We start from the raw sequence: 24,570 nt of genomic DNA, 5'->3' as shown, positions 1-24,570 counted from the left end.
GCCAACCAAGTCATTATGCCAAGGTATGTCCTCAACGAGCTATTGGTGAAAGTTCTTCTCGACCAGCACCTCAGGCGGAAAGGCAATCAGTCATTCATTCCAGCCTCACTACAGACCAGAGCAGGAGGAAGCCAGAATGTGATTCAACCTCCTAGAAAACAGGCTCGAGTATTTGCACTTACTGAGGAACATGCACAGGCAGCATCTGACGATGTCATAGCAGGTAACTGCTTTATTTATGGTTATCCTGCCTATGTTTTGATAGATACAGGTGCATCATATACATTCATCTCTGAAAAATTTGTTATGATGCATTCTTTATCATCTGAGCCATTGCCTACTGTTGTTTCTATTTCATCACCTTTGGGTGAAGGTATTATCTCTGTTCGAATGATTCGAAATTGTGCTTTGCAATATGAAGGGAATGTGGTTGATATAGATTGTATAGTACTTGGATTATCAGATTTCGATTGTATTATTGGTATAGACATGTTAACCAAGTATAGGGCGACTGTAGATTGTTTCCAGAAAGTGGTCAGATTTAGACCAGAAATGACATCTGAATGGAAATTCTACGGTAAGGGTTCTCGAGCCAAGATCCCTTTGATATCTGTGTTATCTATGACCCGTTTATTGTAGAGAGGGGCGGAATGATTTCTGATTTATGCAGTCGAGGTATTGAAATCCAGTCCAGCAGTAACAGATATTCCAGTTGTGCATGAATTTGCTGATGTATTTCCTGATGAAATTCCTGGTTTACCTCCAGTCCGAGAGATAGATTTCAGTATTGATTTAATGCCAGGGACGCAACCAATATCCAAAGCTCCTTACAGAATGGCGCCTATTGAATTGAAGGAGTTGAAGGATCAACTGGAAGATTTATTGGCCAAAGGGTACATTAGACCGAGCGTTTCACCTTGGGGTGCTCCGGTACTATTTGTACAAAAGAAAGATGGTTCAATGCGCTTATGTATTGATTATCGTCAATTGAACAAGGTAACCATCAAGAATAAATATCCACTGCCTAGAATAGATGATTTGTTTGATCAGCTACAGGGTTCGAGTATCTATTCTAAGATTGATTTGCGATCCGGATATCATCAGTTGTGAGTACGAGATGAAGATATCCCTAAAACTGCTTTCAGAACAAGGTATGGACATTATGAATTTATTTTCATGCCTTTTGGTTTAACCAATGCTCCTGCAGTATTTATGGGATTAATGAATCGGGTATTTCAGAAATACTTGGATGACTTTGTCATTATTTTTATCGATGATATCTTGATATATTCCAAGAATGTGGATGATCATGCTGAACATCTCAGAATCATTTTACAGACTTTGAGAAATGAGAAATTATATGCCAAGTTATCGAAATGTGAATTTTGGTTGCAGAAAGTTGTGTTTCTTGGGCATATTATTTCAGGTGATGGGATTTCAGTGGATCCAAGCAAGGTAGAGGCTGTACTGAATTGGCCTAGACCTACCTCAGTGCCAGAAATACGGAGTTTTATGGGCTTGGCAGGTTATTATCGACGCTTTATCAGAGATTTTTCCAGCATTGCGAAGCCTATTACGCAATTGACTCAAAAAAATATGCCGTATGTCTCGACTGAAGCGTGTGAAACGAGTTTCTTGGAATTGAAGAAAAGGCTTACAAGTGCACCTGTCTTGACGATTCCATCAGGTACGGGTGATTTTGTTGTCTATTGTGATGCTTCTCACAAGGTTCTGGGTTGTGTACTTATGCAGCGAGGACATGTTATCGCTTATGCATCGAGACAGTTGAAGCCACATGAGACTCGATATCCTATCCATGATTTGGAGCTTGCCGCTATTGTCTTTGCATTGAAAATATGACGACATTATCTTTATGGTGAGAAGTTTGACATCTTTTCCGATCATAAAAGTTTGAAATATCTGTTTTCGCAATCAGAATTGAATATGAGACAGCGTAGATGGCTTGATTTACTGAAAGATTTCGATTGCGAGATCAAATATTATCCAGAAAAATCTAATGCAGCTGCAGACGCCTTAAGTAGAAAGGTATGTTCTTTATCCTTGTCTACGATAGGTGTATCTCAATTGGTGGAAGATTGTTGCATTTCTGGATTAGTATTTGAAACAGATATACAACCTATCCGTGTTTATGCTATGAAAGCGGAGCCAGAACTTTTGATAAGAATCAAAGAAGCACAGAAAGAGGATCCGAATATTCAGAATTCGATTGCTATGGTCAGATCGGGACATCAATCTGAATATCAGGTCAGTGTTGATGATGTGTTATATGTGAATAACAGACTTGTTGTTCCAAATATTTCAGATTTGAAACAACAGATATTGAAAGAGGCTCACAGCAGTCGATTCAGTATTCATCCTGGTGGCAGAAAAATGTATAATGATCTGAAAATGCAGTATTGGTGGAAACAGATGAAGTCAGATGTGACTGACTTTGTATCCAGATGTTTGAATTGCCAACAGGTGAAAGCTGAACGAAAGAAGCCAGGTGGTCTATTATAGAATTTATCAGTTCCAGAATGGAAATGTGATCATATTTCCATGGATTTCGTTACACAGCTACCACGTTCATCCAGAGGGTATGATGCCATTTGGGTGATTATTGATCGTTTGACGAAATCAACATGTTTTATTCCGTACAGAATGACGTACAGACATGATCAGATGGCAGAAATCTACGTCAGATAAGTGGTAAGATTACATGGTGTGCCTAAATCTATTATTTCATATCGAGACCCTAGATTTACATCACACTTTTGGCATAGTTTGCAACAAGCTCTTGGTACTCAATTGCATCTGAGTACAGTTTATCATCCTCAAATAGACGGACAGTCAGAGCGGACTATCCAGACACTTGAGGATATGTTGAGAGCTGTAGTACTAGATTTTGGTACTAATTGGCAAGATTCATTACCACTTGCAGAATTCTCTTATAATAATAGCTATCAGACCAGCATTGAGATGGCTCCTTTTGAAGCACTGTACGGAAAGAGATGTAGATCACTGTTATATTGGGATGATATCTCAGATGTACTAGATTTTGGGCCAGATATGATCAGAGAAATGACTGAAAAGGTAAAGCTTATACAGAAAAGAATGAAAACAGCTCAAGACAGACAAGCAAAGTATGCAAATATCAGACGACGACCTCTATCTTTTGATCAGGGAGACAGAGTTTTCTTGAAGATTTCTCCGTTTAGAGGTACAGTCAGATTTGGAAAGAGAGGAAAGTTATCTCCGCGTTTTATCGGTTCGTATGAGATTATCGAGAAGATAGACGATCTTGCTTATCGACTCGCTCTTCCTTCATCTTTATCTGGTATTCATGACGTATTCCATGTCTCTATGCTTCGGAAGTATCAGCCTGATCCTTCCCATATTCTTCAGCCTGATGAAGCTAAACTTGACGAGACTCTCAGTTATTTTGAGCAGCCTATTCAGATTTTTGATTGCAAAGACAAACAGCTCAGAAACAAGACAATTCAGCTAGTCAAAGTTCAGTGGAGTCGACATGGCACTGAAGAAGCGACTTGGGAGATTGAGTCAGATATGAAACAGAGATTTCCAGAGTTGTTTCATTGATGTGAGTTCTTATTCTGCTTTATGCTATTTCATTATCTTATGTGTATACAGATTGCATATACAACTTGCTTATGATTTCGAGGACGAACTCATGCCTTAGTGGGGGAGAAATGTAAGGCCCGAAATTATTTAATTTTAATCCGAAAATATTTAATTTGGGAATATTTAGAGTTTAGAATTAAATTCTAATATTCTTAAATGAATAAGGATTGAAATTGAATTAAATCGCTTTTCCGGGGACTGAATTGCAAATAACCAAAAGTTCAGGGACTAAACTGCAATTTGGTTAATATTTATCTCAACTTATAATGATATTCAGCCATTTCAACGTGTTCAGAACAATAAAGGGCAGAAACTCGACTTCAACCCTTCCCACGCCATTTTTGTTCCGTTCAAGCTTCGATAACTCGTGCTCCGGTTGTCAGAATTTCCGAATAAATATATATCTGCGATCACCGCTTCGAGACCTTCGTTTTGGTACAAATTTTATCCACTTTTCTCAGACTTTATGTTTATGTTGAAGATGGAATTTCATGATTTTAAAATATATTCATATATGAGCTGTACCGATTGTGCATTCGCAGACGGTTCGGAAAAAGACTGTCGTTCGGATTTTATATGATTTTAGCAAGCAAAATTAGAACCCTATCCTATCTGATTATGATGATTTTTGATGGTATTGAGATGATATTATGAGTTATCTTGCTTTTTGGATTGCTTGTGATATTGTTTGGATTGCCGGTTTTTAGCCGTTATGCCGTCGATTCAAAAAATGTCAAGACTTTGATAATATTGATTGAAAGAAGCAAGGTTTGAGTTGTATATGATCTTGTTAGTTATTCGATATGTCACTTCTCAGCTTTATATCGAAGTTGCCGAACTCGAGATCTCCGATTCAAACCGAGAATGAATTGAAGCAAGGTTTGCTAACAATTGCACTTGAGATTGAGTTGAGAAGTTGAGCAGCCTTTTGATATAATTTATCATTGATGTCATTGCAGATTTGAAGTACTTTCAGACGTGTCATCGAAAGTTATAAATGACAGCTAATCCAGATGGGATAGAACGCTCGAAATAGCTATTGTTTCGAGTATTCCCTTGTTAATCACATACTTAGTTATTTATGTGTTTTTTATGTGATTAGATGTTTTGATTGCTTTTCTTGCTTATTTGATTCAGTGTTCAAGGTGTTTTAAAGCATTTAATGCATACAGAACATGTTGCATTCATCTTGAACTCCAGCCTGAAAAGCATAGAGGGTTGAAAGGCCTAGAGTGCATATGATGTTTGGAGGGATGTAGTTGAGTGGCACGGAATGTAGACTTACTTCCAGAGCCAGAAGACTCACTATAGTTGCACCAAAGTCAGAGAAAATAAAGTATTCGACTTCATCTCGATTGGGTGAGTTGGTGTTTGTTGAAGATTTTATTTCCTCGGGATCCCAAGAACTCATATTCGATTGATATCAGCTTAATAGCCTTTTTTGCCATATGCATTGCATTCACGTTTATTATCTCGCACTTTATGTTGTTTATACTGGGATTTTATTCTCACCGAAGTTTATCCGGCCATTGCTTTGTTTTGTATGTATGCATGACAATAGGTGGGGCAGGAGCTAGTCAGAAGAGACAGTGATAGCTCGAGATAAAGTCATAGCACGTGAGAACTCTGGTTGTAGCATAATGTCTTGTACTTTGAGTTATGAATCATACTAGAAATGATACAAGAACGTTGTATAATGTTGTTGAATACATGTTAGTTTGTTTATCTTGTATATGAAAGCTTATAAGATGATATGAGATAGCATGTATATGTTTTGGTAGCTTGTACAAGATATTATGGTTTTCATATTCCTCATTTGACAGCAAAAATGTTGCAGCAGAATTCTCAGATTTTGGAGCCTGCTCGATCGGACGAGTTCATCCGATCGAGCGCGGCCTTTAAATGTTGAACATGAAGTTTGAGCTTTTGGGCTCGCTCGATCGAACGAATTCATCCGATCAAGCGAGGCCAAATATTACTTGGACCCGAGAGCTTATATGCTCGATCGGCAAGTTTACCCGATCGAGCGAGGTACTGTAGCTTTAAAAATAAAAATAAAAAAAAAATAATTTGTTTGTGCTCTTGGATCTTTATTTTCTTTAAGTTCTTGATTCATTGTTATTTATTATAAATTGCCCTAAGATAAAATTAGCAACCCGGGTCCTCACAGTTTAATTATTGAATTTCATATCTATTTGATTGTTCATCTTATTTATTTAATTCTTGGTTATTTTTATTTTTATTTCTACTGCATACCAAAACCCTCCTTTTTAACTGTTTTCACTCGAAAGAAATAAATATTCGTTTCCTGTGGATTCGACCCTGCTCACTATTAAACTCATTTTGTTAAGGAGTGGGTATTTTATATTTGCTGGTTGACGACAGACCTATGTACCACAAAAAAAGTTTCCTTTATAAATTCTGCATATCGCGCTCGGGTGCAAGAAATTTTCACCTAGGCGCGATCTCCTTTTATTTTTGTGCTGTTGTAGTTCACGTGTCCCGCCTAGGCGCAAAAAAATTCCACCTAGGTGGGTTTTCTTCTGTCTCCATCTCTTTCAAACTCTGATCTCGCATAGGCGGTAATTTTTTTCCGCCTAGACGGGAATTGAATTTTATTTTCATCTTTATTATTTTTAAGAAAATCAAACTTGAAACCAAATTTTCTGTTCAATCTTTGACCATCATATTAGAATCTCGCCTTCTTCATCTTAACCTATAAATTAAATAAACACATGATCAAATTATTAAGACCAAAATGTATAAACAATAAAATAAGAGAAAATAATTTTTTTGATCCATTAACTTGTCCATGTTTTGATTTTGGTCCATTAACTTTCGATATGGGTTTTGGTACACTAACTTTGCATTTCAGTGTTTTTTGGTCCAACTGCATACGTGTCAACTTCTGATTGGTGCAAAATGATGACGTGGACCAATCAGAAGTTTATACGTGTGCAGTTGGACAAAAAATACTGAAATGCAAAGTCAGTGTACCAAAATCCACATCGAAAAAATTAATGGACCAAAACTCAAAGGAGGTAAAATTATTGGACCAAAAACTTATTTTCCCATAAAATAAACATGAAAACGGAGTCGACACAACAAAACATATGCAATATTGGACACAAAATTACACACTTAGACATGTAAAATAGACATCTATCAGACACCATGTCTTAATGATTAATATTGTCTCTGTTGGAGACAGAGCCGATTATAAAAAAAAGATAAGGCTAATCTCAAAGGAATATTAGAGAGCAACAATAGTAAGGCATGCACGCCTATCCTTGGCTCGTGGGCTTAACAACTCGACTCATATGTGTTGTCACAAATATAATGAAATAAAGTTGCGTCTTGTCTAACAATTATGGTTTTTGGCCTAGTGGAAAACGTTTGATCCTAAAAAAATCTTAAACATGTAGGATCAAAATCACAAAGTAACAAAATTATCGAACCAAAATTATATTTTCCTTTTTTTTGTTTTGTTGCTTATTTTCTTGCCTTTTGGTTTTCTATACATGTCATCAAAACTCAATCATAATCATTTTAGTCATGTTCATCAAGAGTGTCACGACATACAGTGTCGCATTCATGCGACATCAACAACACATCCGAAAAAAAAAGAAGAAAATTACGAAGAAAAAAAACAAAGATAATATGCAACGACTGAAATTCGACTACAGATATGATCAAAATCACAAAGAAATATAAAAAAAAATGCAATTTCATCTTCTTTTATTATATACACCCAATTAAGTTTTCTTCCTTTCTTCTAATTGTTCTTGGCCATCGTCCCGGGTGAACTTACATTTAATTTATACTAATGACGAACAAATCGTACATTTGGATTAGACTAATATCCTTCTTGCTTGTTTTATATAAAAAAGGTATATTAAAGAATTGGCACTAATGTTTGCTCGATATTGTAATTTTTTCATGCTCTCGCAATCAATAACTATATATTGCCCCTCTAAAAAAAACTATATATTGCCTTTAACTTCCAATTTTAGCTCGGAATGACAACAATAATGGAGAATTTTTTTTAAAAGAAAAAAAATAAAAAAATGTGAAATTTTATAAATAATTATTTAGGGAAAATTGCTTCTTTGGTCCTTTATGTTTGTCACTTTGCGATTTCAGTCCTTTATATTTTCAGATTTCAGTTTTAGTCCGCTTTCTTTATTTTTTGGTAATTTTGGTCCTTTTTCTGACGTGGCGCTGACGTGACACAAATTCAGTACTGATGTGGAGCTGACGTGTATAGTGCCACGTAAGCATTTTCGAATAAAAAGGACCGAAATTGCCAAAAATCGAAACATGCAGAACTAAAACTGAAATATAAAAACATAGAGGACCAAAATCGCAAAGTGACAAACATACAAAACCAAATTTTCAGTTTTCCCAATTATTTATATAAAATTAAATGGGATAATTCTTGATGTGGTCCCTTGTTTTAGACATCGTTCTCGATTTGGTCCCCTGTTTTTTGATCGACCCAATTTGGTCCTCCGTTTTTCGTCATATTTCCGCAATTGGTCATGTCGTCCAAATTAGTGTTAAAACTAACAGAATTTACCTACTTAACCCTTTGAAAGCTTTTATTTTTCACCTCTTCAACCGGTCCAACCCATCTTCATTATTTCATCTTTCCCCATCGCTATAAACGCTTACTTTCCCGTACCTTATAATCCTTCCGCTCCAGAATTTGGTCGCTCAAAATTACTATAAGTTTTCTTCTTTTTTTTTTTTTGGGTTTCTTTTTCATGAAATTTAGTTTTAAAGAACCGAAAATACCGCAAGTTTTCTTCTTAAAGATTCATGGCGGTGTGTTATTGATATGTAAGTATTTTTCTTTCTAATTTTTCTCATTTTCATCAAAGTTGTTAATATAAAAATTTATTTTCATTCTGAAACTTTGTTCTTATTCTATTTCTTCTGTGGAAAAAAGAAACTCTATCATATCTACGTGTCTCCCTCTTTAACCACCATCACTTTCTAATAGAATTTCATATTTCTTAATTGGTTTTTCCAAATGTATAAAGTTTTGGCATACTATAAGGGATTAATTATTTGAGTAAAAATTAATTTGATATACGAACTATTGGTTAAATAATAAATTGGTATACGAATTTTTGTTAATGGCTTAATTGGTACATGTCCACAGAATTACGGTCAATTTTCGGTGACATTTATGTAAAATGTCCAATTTATCCTTTATTACAAAAATACACATTTTATTTTAAATTTTAATTAGATATATTATATATATATATATATGTATATTATATTTTAGACGTAAAAATTGATTTGATTTTAAATTGTTATTTGTACATAATATTTATTATATTAGATAGACTGAATTGATTATATATTTCAACGAGAAAGATTAGATAAATTATATTAAAAAATATAATATATAAATAATTGCAAATAAATAAATTGATATCACAGAAAATAAACAAATATTTTTTAGCTAAAATTTTGATTTTTTTTACATAAAATATTTTAACTATGTAAAAATTTATTCAATATATTATTTTTAATAAAAATATTACTTAAGTTCTACTGAAAGTTAATTTAAATTTTTAAATTATATTTATAAGAAAAGCTAATCAAATCACCAATTTAACTCCGTCATAACGTATCACATGTTTTTTTATCAACAAATAAAAAATTGTAAGTTTATTTAAACACAATAATTTTATAAGAGAACATGACTAAAAATAAACTGAAAGTCGTTCTCGGTTTTTCTGATGGACAAAAACGATGAAACTGGTTTTGAAACAAAATAATATTATTGCGTTAATTAATTTGTATTATCAAAAGACTATTATACATTTTTTTTCATCATAATTTGGTCAAAATCCAGTGGACATGTACCAATTAAGCTATTAACAAAAATTCGTATAACAATTTGACATTTATCTAATAGTTTATGTACCAAATTAATTTTTACTCTTAATTATTTGGTCAAGAAAACCTCCGCATAAAGACAAAAGGAATGAAGCTACTTGGTTAAGTTTATGTAAAATCAAAATAAAAATTATGACTCTGTGCAAAATTTAATTTTCAAATTTTATTGATAACTAAGCTTTCTTCCCATCTATTCTAAATTGTGATGAAAAGGCAGTGTATTTCCAAAAAAAATTATTTTTCATTCGATTAATATTAATGAATTAGATTTACGGTGAGTGAAGACTCAAATCAATCAAAATGGGTTTTACCGGTTTAGTAGGTGATAATTAAATACTTTAATGGGTCAAGCAGGTAAATTCTGTTAGATTTGACACTAATTTGGACGAAAGGACTAATTACGGAAACATAAAAAAAAACAGAGTACCAAATTGGATCGATTGAAAAACAAAGGACCAAATTGGTAACAGAGCCTAAAACAAGGGGCCAAATTGGAAATTATCCCAAAATTAAATAGTTGCCAAAAACCAGCCCATGAAATTGACTAATCCCAACTTCACTTTCGTGGGCCTAGTACTGTATATATGTATGTTGGGTTGCCCACAAGTTAAAGTTAGATGTGGGATATATATGTATGTCGGGCAACCACAAGTTCAAGTTAGATGTGGGATCGGACAGGGATCCGTCTCATAATCCTTTTACCTAATTTTTGTTTCGAAAAGAATTGGTAATCTATTTTTTATCTCGATCTCGATCTCGTACCCGACACATATCGAGATCCGAATATTCGAGATCCCATCGAGTAAGAAAATAATATCACGATATTTATCTTAACTTAAAAGAAGTTAGTTTAAGCAGAATCCGAATCTGTTCAAAATTTTGTCAAAACAAGATTGTTTTATTGTGTTTTTAAAAAATATTATCTAAAAATTTATGTCTAAAGGGACATATAATAAAAAAAATGTTCGATTATAAATATCCAGAAAAAAAAAATTGTTTCTATTTTAAATAATTAAAAAAACTATTTAAAACTTATATTTTTAAATAAGAAAAAAATCTTCTACTATAAACAATTTCATATCAAAAATTTTAATTAACATATGAAAAATCCTTTTGAAGCCCAATAAACATGTACCCCAATATGTTAATAAATTATTGAGAATATTCAGTAAACATGTAACCAATATGTTAATAAAATTATTGATAAAATTTATTTAAAATATTAATTCGGGTCAGTTCGAAAAACTACTCGTGGGAAAAAAGATTTATTCTCGATACCTCTTCAGATATTAATAGAGACAAGAATGAGATGAGATTCGAGAAATGTACGTATATATAAATTTTTCCAGCAAGTCCAATTGTGTGGTCATGAACAATTGGAATTGTTAGGTTGGATTGCCAAATTCACGTATACAATCCTCTCTGACCAGAGAAGATGATCTACTAAAGATTCAAACAAAGCAACAAAACAAGAGCAAAAAGTAATAAATCAATAACAATCAAAGTTTACGTGGTTCGACCCTTCGATGAGTCTACATCCACGGGAGAAATCGGCAGTCACTTTATTGATCAAACAAGTATTTAATTACAAAGCCTTTTGATTCAAGAATTTATCATAGAAAACAACAAGAACAATTCTCAGCTCTCTCTACTGTGATTTTTCACTCTTGTATCTCCTTTGAAATTGATTTCCCTTCCTTTCACGATTGAGTCCCTTAGAGTATGTATTCCAGTCCCTCTAATCAATTCAAGACTCAACTGATTTAGCTCCAAAACTGAATAACCATGCTAACAGTGTGTTTGGTGGACAGGATTTGGAGGGAATTTGGTTGGATTTGGATTTGTAAATACTGTTTTGGTGTTTGGAAAAATGAAATTTTAAAACGGGATTGGTATTTGATGAGATTTCATGACATTTCATTTAACTAACTAAAATCCTTACAAAATTAGTCGGATTTCATGGGATTTGGGTTTATAAAAATAATAAAATTATTTCTAATAATAAATTTATAAATTTTAGTTATAAATTTAAGTTTTCCAAATATTTTTTTAAAAAAAATTCCTAAAATTTATGCTAGCAGATTCCAATATGTATTTTAACTTTTTTCCAAACACCAAAATGTAATTTGAATTCCATGAATTTCAATTTCAAATCCAACTCCAAATCCAATTTCAAATTCTATTTTTTAGGCATTCAAACACACTGTAACTGTCTCTAACTTTCAGTAGCAACATGTTAAATTCTTTTGTAGCTTAATTCCAGCTATAACCCTTACAGATTTGTATCCAACTTATGTAGTGTTTTGGAGAGCTTCTAAAAAACACTTCTCAGCTTTTCGTTAACAAAATTTTACAAAATTTTAAATTTTTGTTAACGAAATAGTCGAGAAATGCTTCTAATAAGCTCTCTCAAACACTATCTTAGAGAGACAATCCAACAGGAACTATCACCTTCGTACAACACCTAACTCTTTTATGCTCCGACGAATAAAATACTAAAATTGGGAGAAGTTGGGGAACTAAAATTGTGTATTGAACGATAAAATGACAAAAATATTTTTCCTTAACAAAAATGTAATCGTGGGCAAGAGAAACGTGAATTTTATTTATTTTTTTTAAAAAAAACATTATAAAAAGTGTGTTTCACACTTTCATATATACCAAATTAAATTAGGTTCCAATGACAAAATAAAAGTATAAAATAAAAATGGATTTTTTTGCACCAAAATCCCCTGTGAAATATCGAAAATACACGTTTTACCTCTGTGAAAATAAAATAGGCGTTCTATCTAGCCATTGTGTTTTTTATAAAAGTTGCATACGTACGTCAGGTACAAGCACATGCGTTGTCCCTAGTGATATCTCATTTTTGCTCAAATTCACTTCATGAAAATTAGTTTTAGCTATAAACTTCAGGTGCTTTTAAATTTCGAGCTCACACACCACTGGCTCCTTTTTTATTTTTTGTTTTATTTTTTATTTAATATCTTATTTATATATTTAATAAATGAGACATGAAGGTAAATACCAAATTATGTTGAGTTTCCTGATTTTCAAGACAAATTATTTTCAAATAGTGGGACGATCTCATTGATATATATATCATTTTCTATATTTTGATTTTAGTTTTTGCAATCATACTATTCTTTTTTTTTTAGAGAAATAAAAAGATTAAACTTTTTAAAGAAACATTATACAAATATATATTTTTGCAAAATGCCACCATATGTATTACTTTTGAAATTTATTTTTATTTTTAACTTATTAATATAAAAAAAACCCATGTTATATGGCTTTTGATCCAACAAAAAAAATTTCACGGAGACTTTTGGTGTAAATAATTATATTTCCCTTATAGTCTATAGATTAATAAAAAGGTATTGTTGTATGTTTCATGTATTATTTTTTTAAAAAAATTTGATCTCAAAGACGCAGGCACGTACTTGTTTCAATGATCGGATTAGCAAGGATGAATCGTGCAATTAACTTCTATAAAAACACAAGGACTATGACGACTATTTAATTAATTTTCACATGAGTACGTAAATTAAATGTGCATTTTCGATATGTCATAAAAAGTTTTGGTGCAAATAACTCAAATAGAATAAAACTAGCTAGGCGCCAATCCGCACCCTATATAATTAATATAATATAAACCAACCAATATTGATTTGTTAATTTTCAATAACAAATTATAATTCCCGGCCCATTTCAACTCTAAATCCTTGATACATTTCAACATTATGAGTACCAGTGAAGCTGGGCTCATGCTGGGCACCACCGTAGCCGTGTTAGCTGTGATATTATTAATCACATTTCTCATTAGATCTAGAAGAAAAAATAGTCCTCCGCGACCTCCGGGTCCGAGAGGCTATCCCGGCCTTGTGGGAAGCCTTTTGTCACTAAACCCTGAGCTCACCACATGCTTCACTCAACTTGCAAATACATATGGTCCCATATTTACCCTAAAACTAGGTCGAAAAGTAGGCATCGTGATAAGCTCGCCTGAATTAGCACAAGAAATACTCAAGCGTCATGACGCTACGTTTGCTTACCGGGACATGCCGGTTGTCGCCACCGAAACATCATATGGTGGATCAAACATATCATGGTCCCTCACAGAGACGGAGCTAAAGGGATTGCGGTGGAAGCCGTTGCCCCCCTCAATTTTTCCAATTTTTTTTGTATATATATATAAATATCATTATATAATTACTTAAATAAAAGACAATTAAAAATGAGTTTTTTTATATTTGTGAGATCAATGTATATTTTTCATTAATCCCGCAAAAACAAACTATGATACAAAAATTCACATAATATGAATCACATGTAATTGCAAAAATTTTGAAACAAATGTATCTGACGAATAAAATACTAAAATTGGGAGGAGTTGGGAAACTAAAATTGTGTATTGAACGATAAAATGACAAAAATATTTTTCTTTAACAAAAATGTAATCGTGGCAAGAGAAACGTGGATTTTTATTTTTTTTACAAAAAAAAAACTATAAAAGTTTGTTTCACAATTTCATATATACCAAAGTAAATTAGGCGCCAATGATAAAATAAAATTATAAAATAAAAATGGGTTTTTTGCACCCAAATCCCCTTTGAAATATAAAAAATACCCGCTTTATTTATGTGAAAATTAAATAGGCGTCCTAGCTAGCCTTTGTGTTTTTATAGAAGTTGCATACGTACGTCAGGTCCAAGCACACGCTTTACCGGTGTGATATCTCAATTTTGCTCAAATTCGCCTTATGAAATTAGTATTAGCTAGAAACTTCCGGTGTTTTTAAATTTCGAGCTCACACAACACTGCAACCTTTTTTATTATTTTTTTCATTTGTTTTTTGTTTTTTTTAATTTATTTAATATCATTTTTATTTATTTAATAAATGAAACTTGAAGGTACATACAAAATTATGTTGATTTTCTTGATTTTCAAGATAAATAATTTTCAAAGAGTGAGACAATCTCATTGATATTTATATATAATCATTATCTATATTTTGCTTTTAGTTTTTTACAATTATACTTTGCATTTTTTTAGTAAAATAAAAAGATTAAACTTTTTTTAAGACAGGTTATAAAAATAAATATTTTTGCAAAATACCACCACTTTACATGGTTTAATTTTTTATTTCAACAAAAAAAAATATTGACGAGGTAAAGTACGTATTTTAGAAATTTCACAGGGACTTTTGGGGTAAATAATTATATTTTCCTTATAGTCTATAGATTAATAAAAAGACAATATTAATTAATGTTGTATGTTTAATTCATGTATTATTTTTTAAAAAATTTGATCTCAAAAGACGCAGGAGCGTGTTTCAACAATCGGATTAACAAGGGTAAATCGTGCAATTAACTTTTATAAAAACACAAGGGCCGTGACAACTATTTAATTTTCACATGGTATTTTCGATATTTGACAGGGACTCAAATAGAATAAAATTAGGCGGCAACCCACATGCACGCTATATAAACCAACCGCGCATGCAATATTGATTAGTTAATTCTCAATAACAAATTATAATTAATCCCATGCCATTTCACATCTAAATCCTTAATTAATACATTTCAACATGATGAGTATCAGTGAAGCTGGGCTCATGCTGGGCACCACCGTAGCCGTGATATTATTAATTATCACATTATTTCTCATTAGATCTAGAAGAAAAAATACTACTCCTCCGGGTCCGAGAGGCTATCCCCTTGTGGGAAGCCTATTTTCACTAAACCCTGAGCTCACCACATGCTTCACTCAACTTGCAAATACATATGGTCCCATATTTACCATAAAACTAGGTCGAAAAGTAGGCATCGTGATAAGCTCGCCTGAATTAGCACAAGAAATACTCAAGCGTCATGATGCTACGTTTGCTTACCGGGACATGCCGGTTGTGGCCACCGAAACATCATATGGTGGATTAAACATATCATGGTCCCCCTACGGACCAGAGTGGCGAATGAGGCGGAAGCTGGCTGGCCACGAAATTCTTAGCAAAAATGGTTTGGATTCTGTAAACGCATTAAGGCGTAGGGAGGTGCGGTTGATGGTTAAGCATATATATATTCACAGCCAAGCTGGATCCCCGGTTAATGTGGGAGAGAGGATTTTCTTAACCATTCTGGATATTCTTACTAGCATGTTGTGGGGTGGGAGACACTTGGGCGGGGACGAGCGTGACGCGAGGCGAGGCGTGGAGTTAAGGGAAGTTATCATCAAGATGATAGAATTGTTTAGTAAGTTGAATATATCAGATTTTTATCCTCAACTGGCGAGATTTGATATTCAAGGAATGCACAAGAGGATGAAAGTGTTGATGCGCCGATTCGATACGTTATTTGATGATATGATTGAGCAGAGGTTAAAGATGCAGGACGGAGGAGGGGATAATATTGCTGGGGAAGCTGCTGGGAGCTGCAAGGATTTTCTGCATGTTTTGTTGAAGTTAAAAGAAGAGCAAAATGGGAACGAGGCTAATTTTACGCTGAAGCATGTCAAGGCTTTGTTGATGGTATGGTGTATCTCTTTCTTTCTTGTCATGTCAAAAAACGAGCAGACGTATCGTACATCCCATGCACATAATTAATTACACTACAAATTAAATTAAAATATTATATATATACAGGACATTATATCAGGCGGAACAGAATCAACTGGGAATACAGTGGAGTTCGCTCTAGCCGAGATGATGAACCAACCTCACATACTGCGAAAAGTTCAAGAAGAACTGGAGACAGTGGCAGACAAACACACCGTACTCGAAGAAACAGCCATTCAAAACCTTCCTTACTTGCGGGCCTTGATGAAAGAAACCTTACGTCTCCATCCAGCGATCCCTCTCTTACTCCCACACCGTTCGAATTCAGCTTGCAATGTAGCAGGTTACCAGATACCCAAAGGTTCTCTAGTCTTCATCAATGCATGGGCGATTCATCGCGATCCTTCGACGTGGGACAATCCCTTGGAGTTTCGGCCAGAACGATTTCTTGATCAATATGGGAAACTAGGTTTTTGTGGGAATGATCTTCGATATTTTCCTTTCGGATCCGGACGAAGAATTTGCGCAGGAACGGCCATGGCTGAGAGGATGTTTACGTACTTGGTGGCTACCTTGGTGCATTCTTTTGACTGGAAATTGGCTCCAGGAGAAAAGATGGATTTATCTGAGCAGTATGGGCTCATTTCGAGGAAGAAAATACCTCTGCTTGCTATACCCACTCCAAGGTTGTCTGGTCTACGTTTGTACGAGTAAATTGCATGCATGTCTCGTGTAGTGTTCGATCCTACCCGTTCAAGCAGTACCGCTAGCTCGCAATAAGGGATAAATTAATTACCAGCTGGATATAATGCATGTTGTTAATTGTCGGAATATTATAATTAAATACTATATATTGCTTTTTTTAAATTGTTATTTTACCTGTTCGAATTTACTATTCTTTATGATATCGAATTTTTTAAAAGTAGGAAAACTGAATGTTGCCCAATCATGACCAAGGAAAATGCATGCATAGGGGGCAGGGTCGAAAGAAATTCCCCAAATTGTCATGTAAGTACTTCCGTAAGCTACGTACTATCAAATGGTCAAAAGTGAAAGATAACGATTAGAACTCATGAATTATACGAAATAGATGAACAAAATCGTAAAACTGAAAAATATAATGGGGACAACAAATTTTCCTAAACTTAGAGTAAGTAACTTTGAAAAATTATAAAGTATGCACAAATTAATTTGGTCCTCGAATTAATTATAACAGAGGGTACTGAACATATTATTTAAAAATTCGTTCTACTAGCTAGATGCCAGTTATATATATGGGGAAATTGCATTAAAATCTCTATACACAAACATAAATCTGTTCTCAGTTCCCGTGTCATAAAAAGTATCGTCAGAAATTTTAATGTAAAAGTCTCAACTTCATATTTTTTCGGATTATGATATTTCATATATAGCTGTTGGAAGAAAATTATACACTTCTTGAAAATGGCTAATATGTAAAGCAGACAATCAAATAATCTAATATTGAATATAAGATAAAATAATTTACAAAGAATAAATCCATGAGTAACACTCTTGTGAGACTGTTTTGAGATGGGTCAAACCAACACAAGAAATTAGCCCATTCAAATACAATCGGACCCACCATATTCTAAGGACTAGTCCACGTCTCTCACCCATCTTTAATCCCTAATTTGTCGCTGAGTTTTTCCCTAGGGAAGAAACTGCGTGATCGTGGTGGAATCGGCGCGGTTTCTGGGTTGATCGACGTAGAACTCAGGAACATGGACAACGACGAAACTTGTTCTGGGAATCTTGTGTCACTTGTGTTCGAGCCCAGACGGTCGGCTCAGCTCCTGAATCACGCGTGTGCCACGGTTGTCACGAGGAGGATTTTGAAGGTTTCTTCGGCGGTGGATGATCGAGCAGTCAGCATAATCTGGCAGATTTGCAGGTACTCTGGCACGAATGGGGTGATCCAAGAATTGGTCAGGGCTGGGATAGCGAGGCGCATACGAATAAGGTGAGGGAGGTTTTGAGGACACATTACGATGTTTGGAAGGAGGCACCTTCTGTTGAAGTTGCTATTTTAATGAGGTACACACAAGTTGGTTCTTTTAGAGTGAAATGATGTTTACTTGAGTGTAATTCTTGATTCTCAGGTCAATTTCTGGAAAAGTGAGCAGAATGAAGAATTTTTTTATACAAAAAAAGATTTAGGTAGTGTCTGGGAGTGCTTCTCTCAGCTTTTCTTTGATAATGTCTCACTAAAAGTTTGAAAAGAACCAACATACTGTCAAATTGAATGACATACCCTATCTTGTGTCAATTCATCATACAGGCACCAAGAACTTCCAGAGCAAGCTTGGTTAAGGGATCATCACGTTCAGTTGTCAATACGACAGCACAACAAGCTTTGATTGCACACTGACAAGGCATTGTAAAGAGCCATGGAAATTTCTTGAACTCTTTGAAAGCTAATCATGTCAGTAGAATTATGTTGCTTATATGTTCTCCATAATATCTGTTTGTTTTTTAAAGTCGTTTAATGTTTTCTCTAACTTTAGTTGCAGAGTTTTCATGCTCACCATTTCATGTCATGTATGAGAAGGATGTGTTGTTTTTATATGAATATGAATTTGGCATCTCTTTCATATAGAGATCATTTTTACATACATGTGATGTGTCAGTTCATACTAGCCCTGCACATAAATGCTTTGTTTGTTATAAAGTGGAAAATGGTAGTCCTGATGTGCGATTTGCAATATGTAGGCACTGTCCTAAAGTATACCACCGCAAATGCCTACCCAGGTTGTCCTAAACTTTCTTTGTAGTCAGTTTAATGATGGACAGTTTGAATCCTCTGCTCAGCTTCATTCACAAGCATGTGGTTGTGGCGCTAGAGGAGTATGATGTCCAACCCGAGAATCCGAGTACAAAAAGTTCAGTGTTTCTGCAGGCAAGGTTGTAAAGGATGGCTTACAGTAATTGCTTAACTTACAGATTGTGTTGGTTTTGTGTTGTATTGTGTTGTAATTTAGTGATCAATCATTATGTGGCATGTTTTTACCATGTTGTGATCATTAGAATACACTAAACAACTTCAACTTGGTAAATGAATGGATAGTTTTCAATGTTTTTTTAGTATAAACTTGCAGATTTCTCCAGTAAGATTATGAAAAAAACTTTTTCTTCCAGTTATTATGTTTCTGTATTCCATTTAAGGTAAATCTCGTTTGCTAAGAAATTGCACAACAATGCATCTATTTAGTTTTTAGAAAGAACTTGATTCTTTGGTCACATTATTAAATTAGTTTTATATCAAAAGTAATATTTTTTGGTCCAAATTATTAGTTTTTATTTTAAAAGTATTACATCTCACGTATGTTTATTTAACATAAAAAAATACTACTTTTTGGGTAAACAAAAATATTAATTTTTATGCTAAACGTATTAGTTTTGATGTCAAAGATATTACTTTTAGCGTATGTTTATTTGATATAATATAAAAAAAAATAATAAAATCTTTGGGTAGAAAAATATTAGTTTTTGAGCTAAAAGTATAAGTTTGTATGTCAAAATTATTAATTTCATTTTATACTTATTTTACATAAAAAGTATTAATTTTTTATCAAAATTATTTGTTTTTATACTAAAAATATTAGTTTTTATGTTAAAAATATTATTTTTGCAATATATTGGTCACATTATTAAATTAGTTTTTATATCAAAAGTAATATTTTTTTTGTCCAAATTATTAGTTTTTATTTTAAAAGTATTAAATCTAAGTATTTTTATTTAACATAAAAAATACTACTTTTGGGTAAATAAAAATATTAGCTTTTATGTTAAAAGTATTAGTTTTTATGTCAAACGTATTACTTCTAGCATATGCTTATTTGACATAAAAAATAATAAATTTTTGGGTAGAAAAGTATTAGTTTTTGATATAAAAGTATAAATTTGTATGTCAAAAGTATTAATTTCGTCTTATACTTATTTGACATAAAAAGTATTAATTTTTTTTATCAAAAGTATTTGTTTTTATAATAAAAATATTAGTTTTTATTGCAAAAATATTAGTTTGTAATATATGCTTATTTGACATATAAAAATTAGTTTTTGGTCACGTTATTAAATTAGTTTTTATATCAAAAGTAATATTTTTTTTGTTCAAATTATAGTTTTATTTTAAAATTATTATATCTAACGTATGTTTATTTAACATAAAAAATACTACTTTTTGGGTAAACAAAAATATTAGTTTTTATCTCAAACGTATTACTTCTGTCATATACTTAACATTTAAAGTATTATATTTTTGGTCAAAAGTACTATTTTGTATGTTAAAAATATTAGTTTTTATCTAATTATTACTTTTATTATATTTTTATTTGACATAAATAATGTGAAAGCTTACGAAGTTTAAAGAAAAACAAAATAATTAACTGATTTAGCTGAACTCAACTCCTCGTAATAATTTCTTCGTTTGCCACTTTATTAATAAACACACACTTTCATTGTTTCATAATGTACATAATAACTCACTAATTCTCGGCTTACACTGACAATTACAATGCAAAAAATTAAAGAAACGCTAATTAATGCACCTTACAACCTTTATATTTGTATCTCATTCTGTAAACCTTTAAAATTTGTGTTTTTCCTTTATCTACAAGACTCTTGTAATTTGCTGATCTTAATTTGATTGGTTACACATCAATTACAATAATTGACTTCAACTTTCTCAAACCAGTACTTTTCCATTCTTGTTTTGATTGGCTTCAACTTCAAGCCCGTGCTTTCTGGTGAGAAGTGTTTAGGGGCAATGCACGTCGAACTCAAAGGCTTCATGGACTCACATTGAATTGAAATGGTCTGTAGAAGCCCAAAGTATTTGTTCAAAAGTATTTTTTTTTGTCAAACTCGTTCTTTTCTATTATTTTTTAAAAGTATTTGTTTTTTGTCAAAAGTATTACTTTATGTTAATTTGACATAAAAAATATTGAATCAAAAATATTTATTTTTCTGTTAAAAATATCATTATTTTGGTCAAATGTATTAATTAATTTTTATACTAAAAGAATTAGTATTTTAATAAAAAAATAATCCAAGATATAAGTAGGAAAATCATAACATTAGGAAACAAAAATTTTGGTCCAATACCAATCCAAAACACAACTTAACTCTACTTTGTCAACGAACTAATGAGTAAAGAAGTTCGTAAATATTATACTGAACGCAACCATTTGCACTCAAAACCATATTTTGCAAACAAACCACCATGCCACACAATTTGTGTTATTATATTTATATATATACCATAAAAAATCCAAAAATATATAATGGAAATATAAGTTTCCAAAATGATTTCATTTAATTAGTAAGCACTCTGACTGAAGATCAAATCGAGGAACCATACGTCTAACGAAGTATAAAAAATAATAATGAATGCTCACTTAAGAATTGAGACACACTCTTATTCTGCTAAATATAAGTGCAAACCAAGTTGCTATTTTGACATCACTACAAGATGGAGTGATGTAGACATGTAGAGTTCAAGGTGACTCGGGTGCAACTGGAATCCCTGCACTTGGTCAATTTTTCTTGGTGATGAGAGCTGGATAGCCATTTGTATCGAGCCCATAAATGTGGCCCATTTGTCCCGTTTTGTCCCCATGTATCGCTTGTTCTCCTCGGTGATGGTGGTATCGAGCGGAACCCTGCCTGAAACTGCTAAACTGTAGCCTTTGAGCCCAGAGTACTTTGTAGGATTGTTTGTCATCAAGTTCATTGTTCTAACACCAAGATCCCCAAGTATCTGCATAAGATTACACAACAGGATTTTCTTGTGATTAATGGAACCATTTTGCATGACAAATATAATTACATTCTGAAAGAACCAAGCAAATGGGTTAGGCTCCTAGGACTAGGTTTTGGGTTTGAATTAGGCAGGTGTCGCAAACATAATCTTGATCGACATAAGACTGTGAATTCCAACTACACAGACAATGTGAAAACCAGACAACAGTAGGGAGGAAAGTACTTAAACCAGTAAGCCAGTTTCAACCACTCAACATATGAAAGGTAAACAATGAAGATACAAGAGTCGTGGATTGGTCCGCTCATTTCCACTAATTCGACTTTCAACAATTTGTTGGTCACTAAATTTCTTCGTCCAAGAACTAAGCATGTGCGAGGCGAATAATGTTGTACAAAAATTAGAAACGTTCAAAAAATAATAATTTTGTGCATGAAGTTAGATAACGTAATACCTGTGCACCAATCCCATACTCTCTTGAATCGGCAGGCAAGCCCAACTCTTCATTAGCTTCAACAGTGTCACTTCCCGCATCTTAAAAGTTGTAAGCACGAAGTTTGTGGCCAAGACCAATTCCCCTCCCCACGGAGGTAAACCAAGACGCCCCTGCCAGCAGCTTCAATTTGTTGAATTGCAAGCCCCAGCTGGTTTCCTTTCGCAGTCACATCTGGATGATCCAAATATGTCCCCAGTCAAACATTAAGAGTGCACTCTCACAAGAATATCTTGGCCATCGCCAATATCACCCTGTTGCACCAGAAATGCAAATTGAGTTTCTTAAATGAATAAAGCTGGAACCCAAAGCCGTATGCTGACATTTTTTTTGCTGCATGACAGAGTGATTTTCGAAACAAAAATAAATAACAATTGGGGGAAAACCAAGTTGAAGAATAGGATTATTTTTAAGCCACCTTCGATGAACTCAATATTTTGAAAAAGTGGTTTGTCTTAGTGTCAGAGCCATCATCATCATATCACAATCACAAATCCAAAACCCCTATTTGCAATCCCTTCAGTCTCAATTTAATTAGATCTTGGGTCGTTATTTTGGGATTTTAGTGATCAATACCCAATTAACATGTGAATTTCAACATACATTTTGGCTCACAGCATACACAAAGGCCGTGTTAAATTATAAAACCACATTGCGACAAGCTAAAAGTTGAAGAATCACCACCTAATCTATTTACCGATCTTTCTTCAATTTCATGAACAAAATATCGCAAAATCTTTTACACACAATCGACATCGTACAATGTTTCATTCAAGTACAAGTAGCTGGGAATTAGCAAGTCATCCATCCAATTATGAATTTATGATCCGATTTTCACGAATTTGAAGCCGATGAGTAGGGAATTCGAAAACGATCACAATCGAACAAAAAATCTCGAAAAATATATACATATTCGTTGAAAGGAAGAAGGAATCTCACCTAGGTGTACGTACTCGTTCTTCAAGCAGTCATCTTCTCAATGGGTGAGAGCGATTCGATAAGAAGAATCGGGGAAAAAAAAGAGATGAAAGTAGAAATTTTAGGTCACGAATTGGGCCGGAGAAACCAAATTAAAATGATGGGCCTAAAAAATGGTTAGATCCGACCATGTTAAAGTCCGTCTCACGAAATATGATCCGTGAAACAGTCTCACACAAGTTTTTGCCTAAACCCATTTTGTTTTGTTTCTTTTTTTTTTATTTCTTTTTTCTATTTTTTTTTGTTTGGCTGCAAAATTGTTTTTACATAACCAAATACCTTCAATAAACTTTGAAAAAGTAAAATTTTTTTTTCAAAGTTTATTTATTTGTTTATTTTTTTATGAGGTAAATCTATTACATTGATAATTATAATAGATATATTATCTTTACAATCAAACTCCAAACAACTTTGCAGCCAATTTTTATATGCACAAATTTTTATTTTTATTAATTTTTTTTTCAAAATGGATTTAATCTAGTAATCAATCATTTCTTAATAATCAATAAAAACTTATAAGTTGTTTTCTAAATTCTCACATCTCACTCACAAAATTTATGTGAGTATATATTGCACTTTTACAAATTAATTCCTTCAATTATACATGGTATTATTCATTCAATCAATATCACTTTAACTATATAATCATAAAAGTTTTAGAAAATATATTATTTGAAAACACACAATTATATATTACTTATATTTTCTATTAAATTGATAAAAAGAAGTGTAAACAAACATATATATACAAAAAGACTTCATTTTTTTAGTAGTTTGCAATTTGAATATATACGAAATATTAAAATCTAATCTATTGTGATAATACGATAAATAAAAACTAATGCGTGTCAGGAGTTTTTGACTCCTTACTCTGCCATTGAAAAAGAAAAAAATAAAACTATATTTTTGATAAAAAATTTAATTCATGTGCACGTCGTGTGTATATGTTTACTAGTATTAATTTATAATATTTCGAGATATCTATGACATTGACATGTTTGGTACGAAATCAACCATGCATCATGCAACAACAAAAAGAATATACCGTGTATTTGGTATATACAAACGGAATCAACTGCAATGCAACGACCACAAAAAGAATATAAGGCTACGTACCGCCGCCATGCATTCGCCATAATATCATCTAACAATATAAATTATGTACAATTATTGTGCAAGGGTCACTAAGCCATATGAGTTTGGTCATAA

General features: G+C 32.9%; 1 protein-coding gene and 2 long non-coding RNA genes across 4 annotated transcripts; 2 read left to right on the top strand and 1 right to left on the bottom strand.

Annotated features, from left to right (window-relative positions):
• The first annotated feature begins 13,301 nt into the window (after positions 1 to 13,301).
• LOC140888617 (flavonoid 3'-monooxygenase CYP75B137-like) lies at positions 13,302 to 16,933 on the top strand. The gene is made up of 3 exons (XM_073296312.1): positions 13,302 to 13,533; positions 15,372 to 16,084; positions 16,199 to 16,933. The coding sequence occupies exons 1-3, from the start codon at positions 13,302 to 13,304 to the stop codon at positions 16,823 to 16,825; spliced, it is 1,572 nt and encodes a 523-aa protein (XP_073152413.1). The 3' UTR covers positions 16,826 to 16,933.
• An 831-nt stretch (positions 16,934 to 17,764) lies between these two features.
• LOC140892927 (uncharacterized) lies at positions 17,765 to 19,189 on the top strand. 2 transcript variants are annotated; one of them, XR_012152944.1, is made up of 4 exons: positions 17,765 to 18,092; positions 18,232 to 18,289; positions 18,411 to 18,554; positions 18,842 to 19,189. It is a non-coding gene; the product is annotated as an uncharacterized lncRNA (long non-coding RNA). The 2 variants fall into 2 exon arrangements; XR_012152945.1 differs by lacking the exon at positions 18,232 to 18,289 and having other exon boundaries at positions 17,765 to 18,166.
• Positions 19,190 to 21,387: 2,198 nt separating this feature from the next.
• On the bottom strand, positions 21,388 to 23,432 carry LOC140892928 (uncharacterized). Its single transcript, XR_012152946.1, has 3 exons — positions 23,323 to 23,432; positions 22,345 to 22,637; positions 21,388 to 21,890 (listed from the first exon to the last, which is right to left on the bottom strand). It is a non-coding gene; the product is annotated as an uncharacterized lncRNA (long non-coding RNA).
• Between the last annotated feature and the right edge of the window lie 1,138 nt (positions 23,433 to 24,570).

This window comes from Henckelia pumila, chromosome 3 (genome assembly GCF_033568475.1).
Source record: "Henckelia pumila isolate YLH828 chromosome 3, ASM3356847v2, whole genome shotgun sequence".
Lineage (NCBI taxonomy): Eukaryota > Viridiplantae > Streptophyta > Magnoliopsida > Lamiales > Gesneriaceae > Henckelia > Henckelia pumila.
This window is presented reverse-complemented; position numbering and strand designations above follow the sequence as displayed.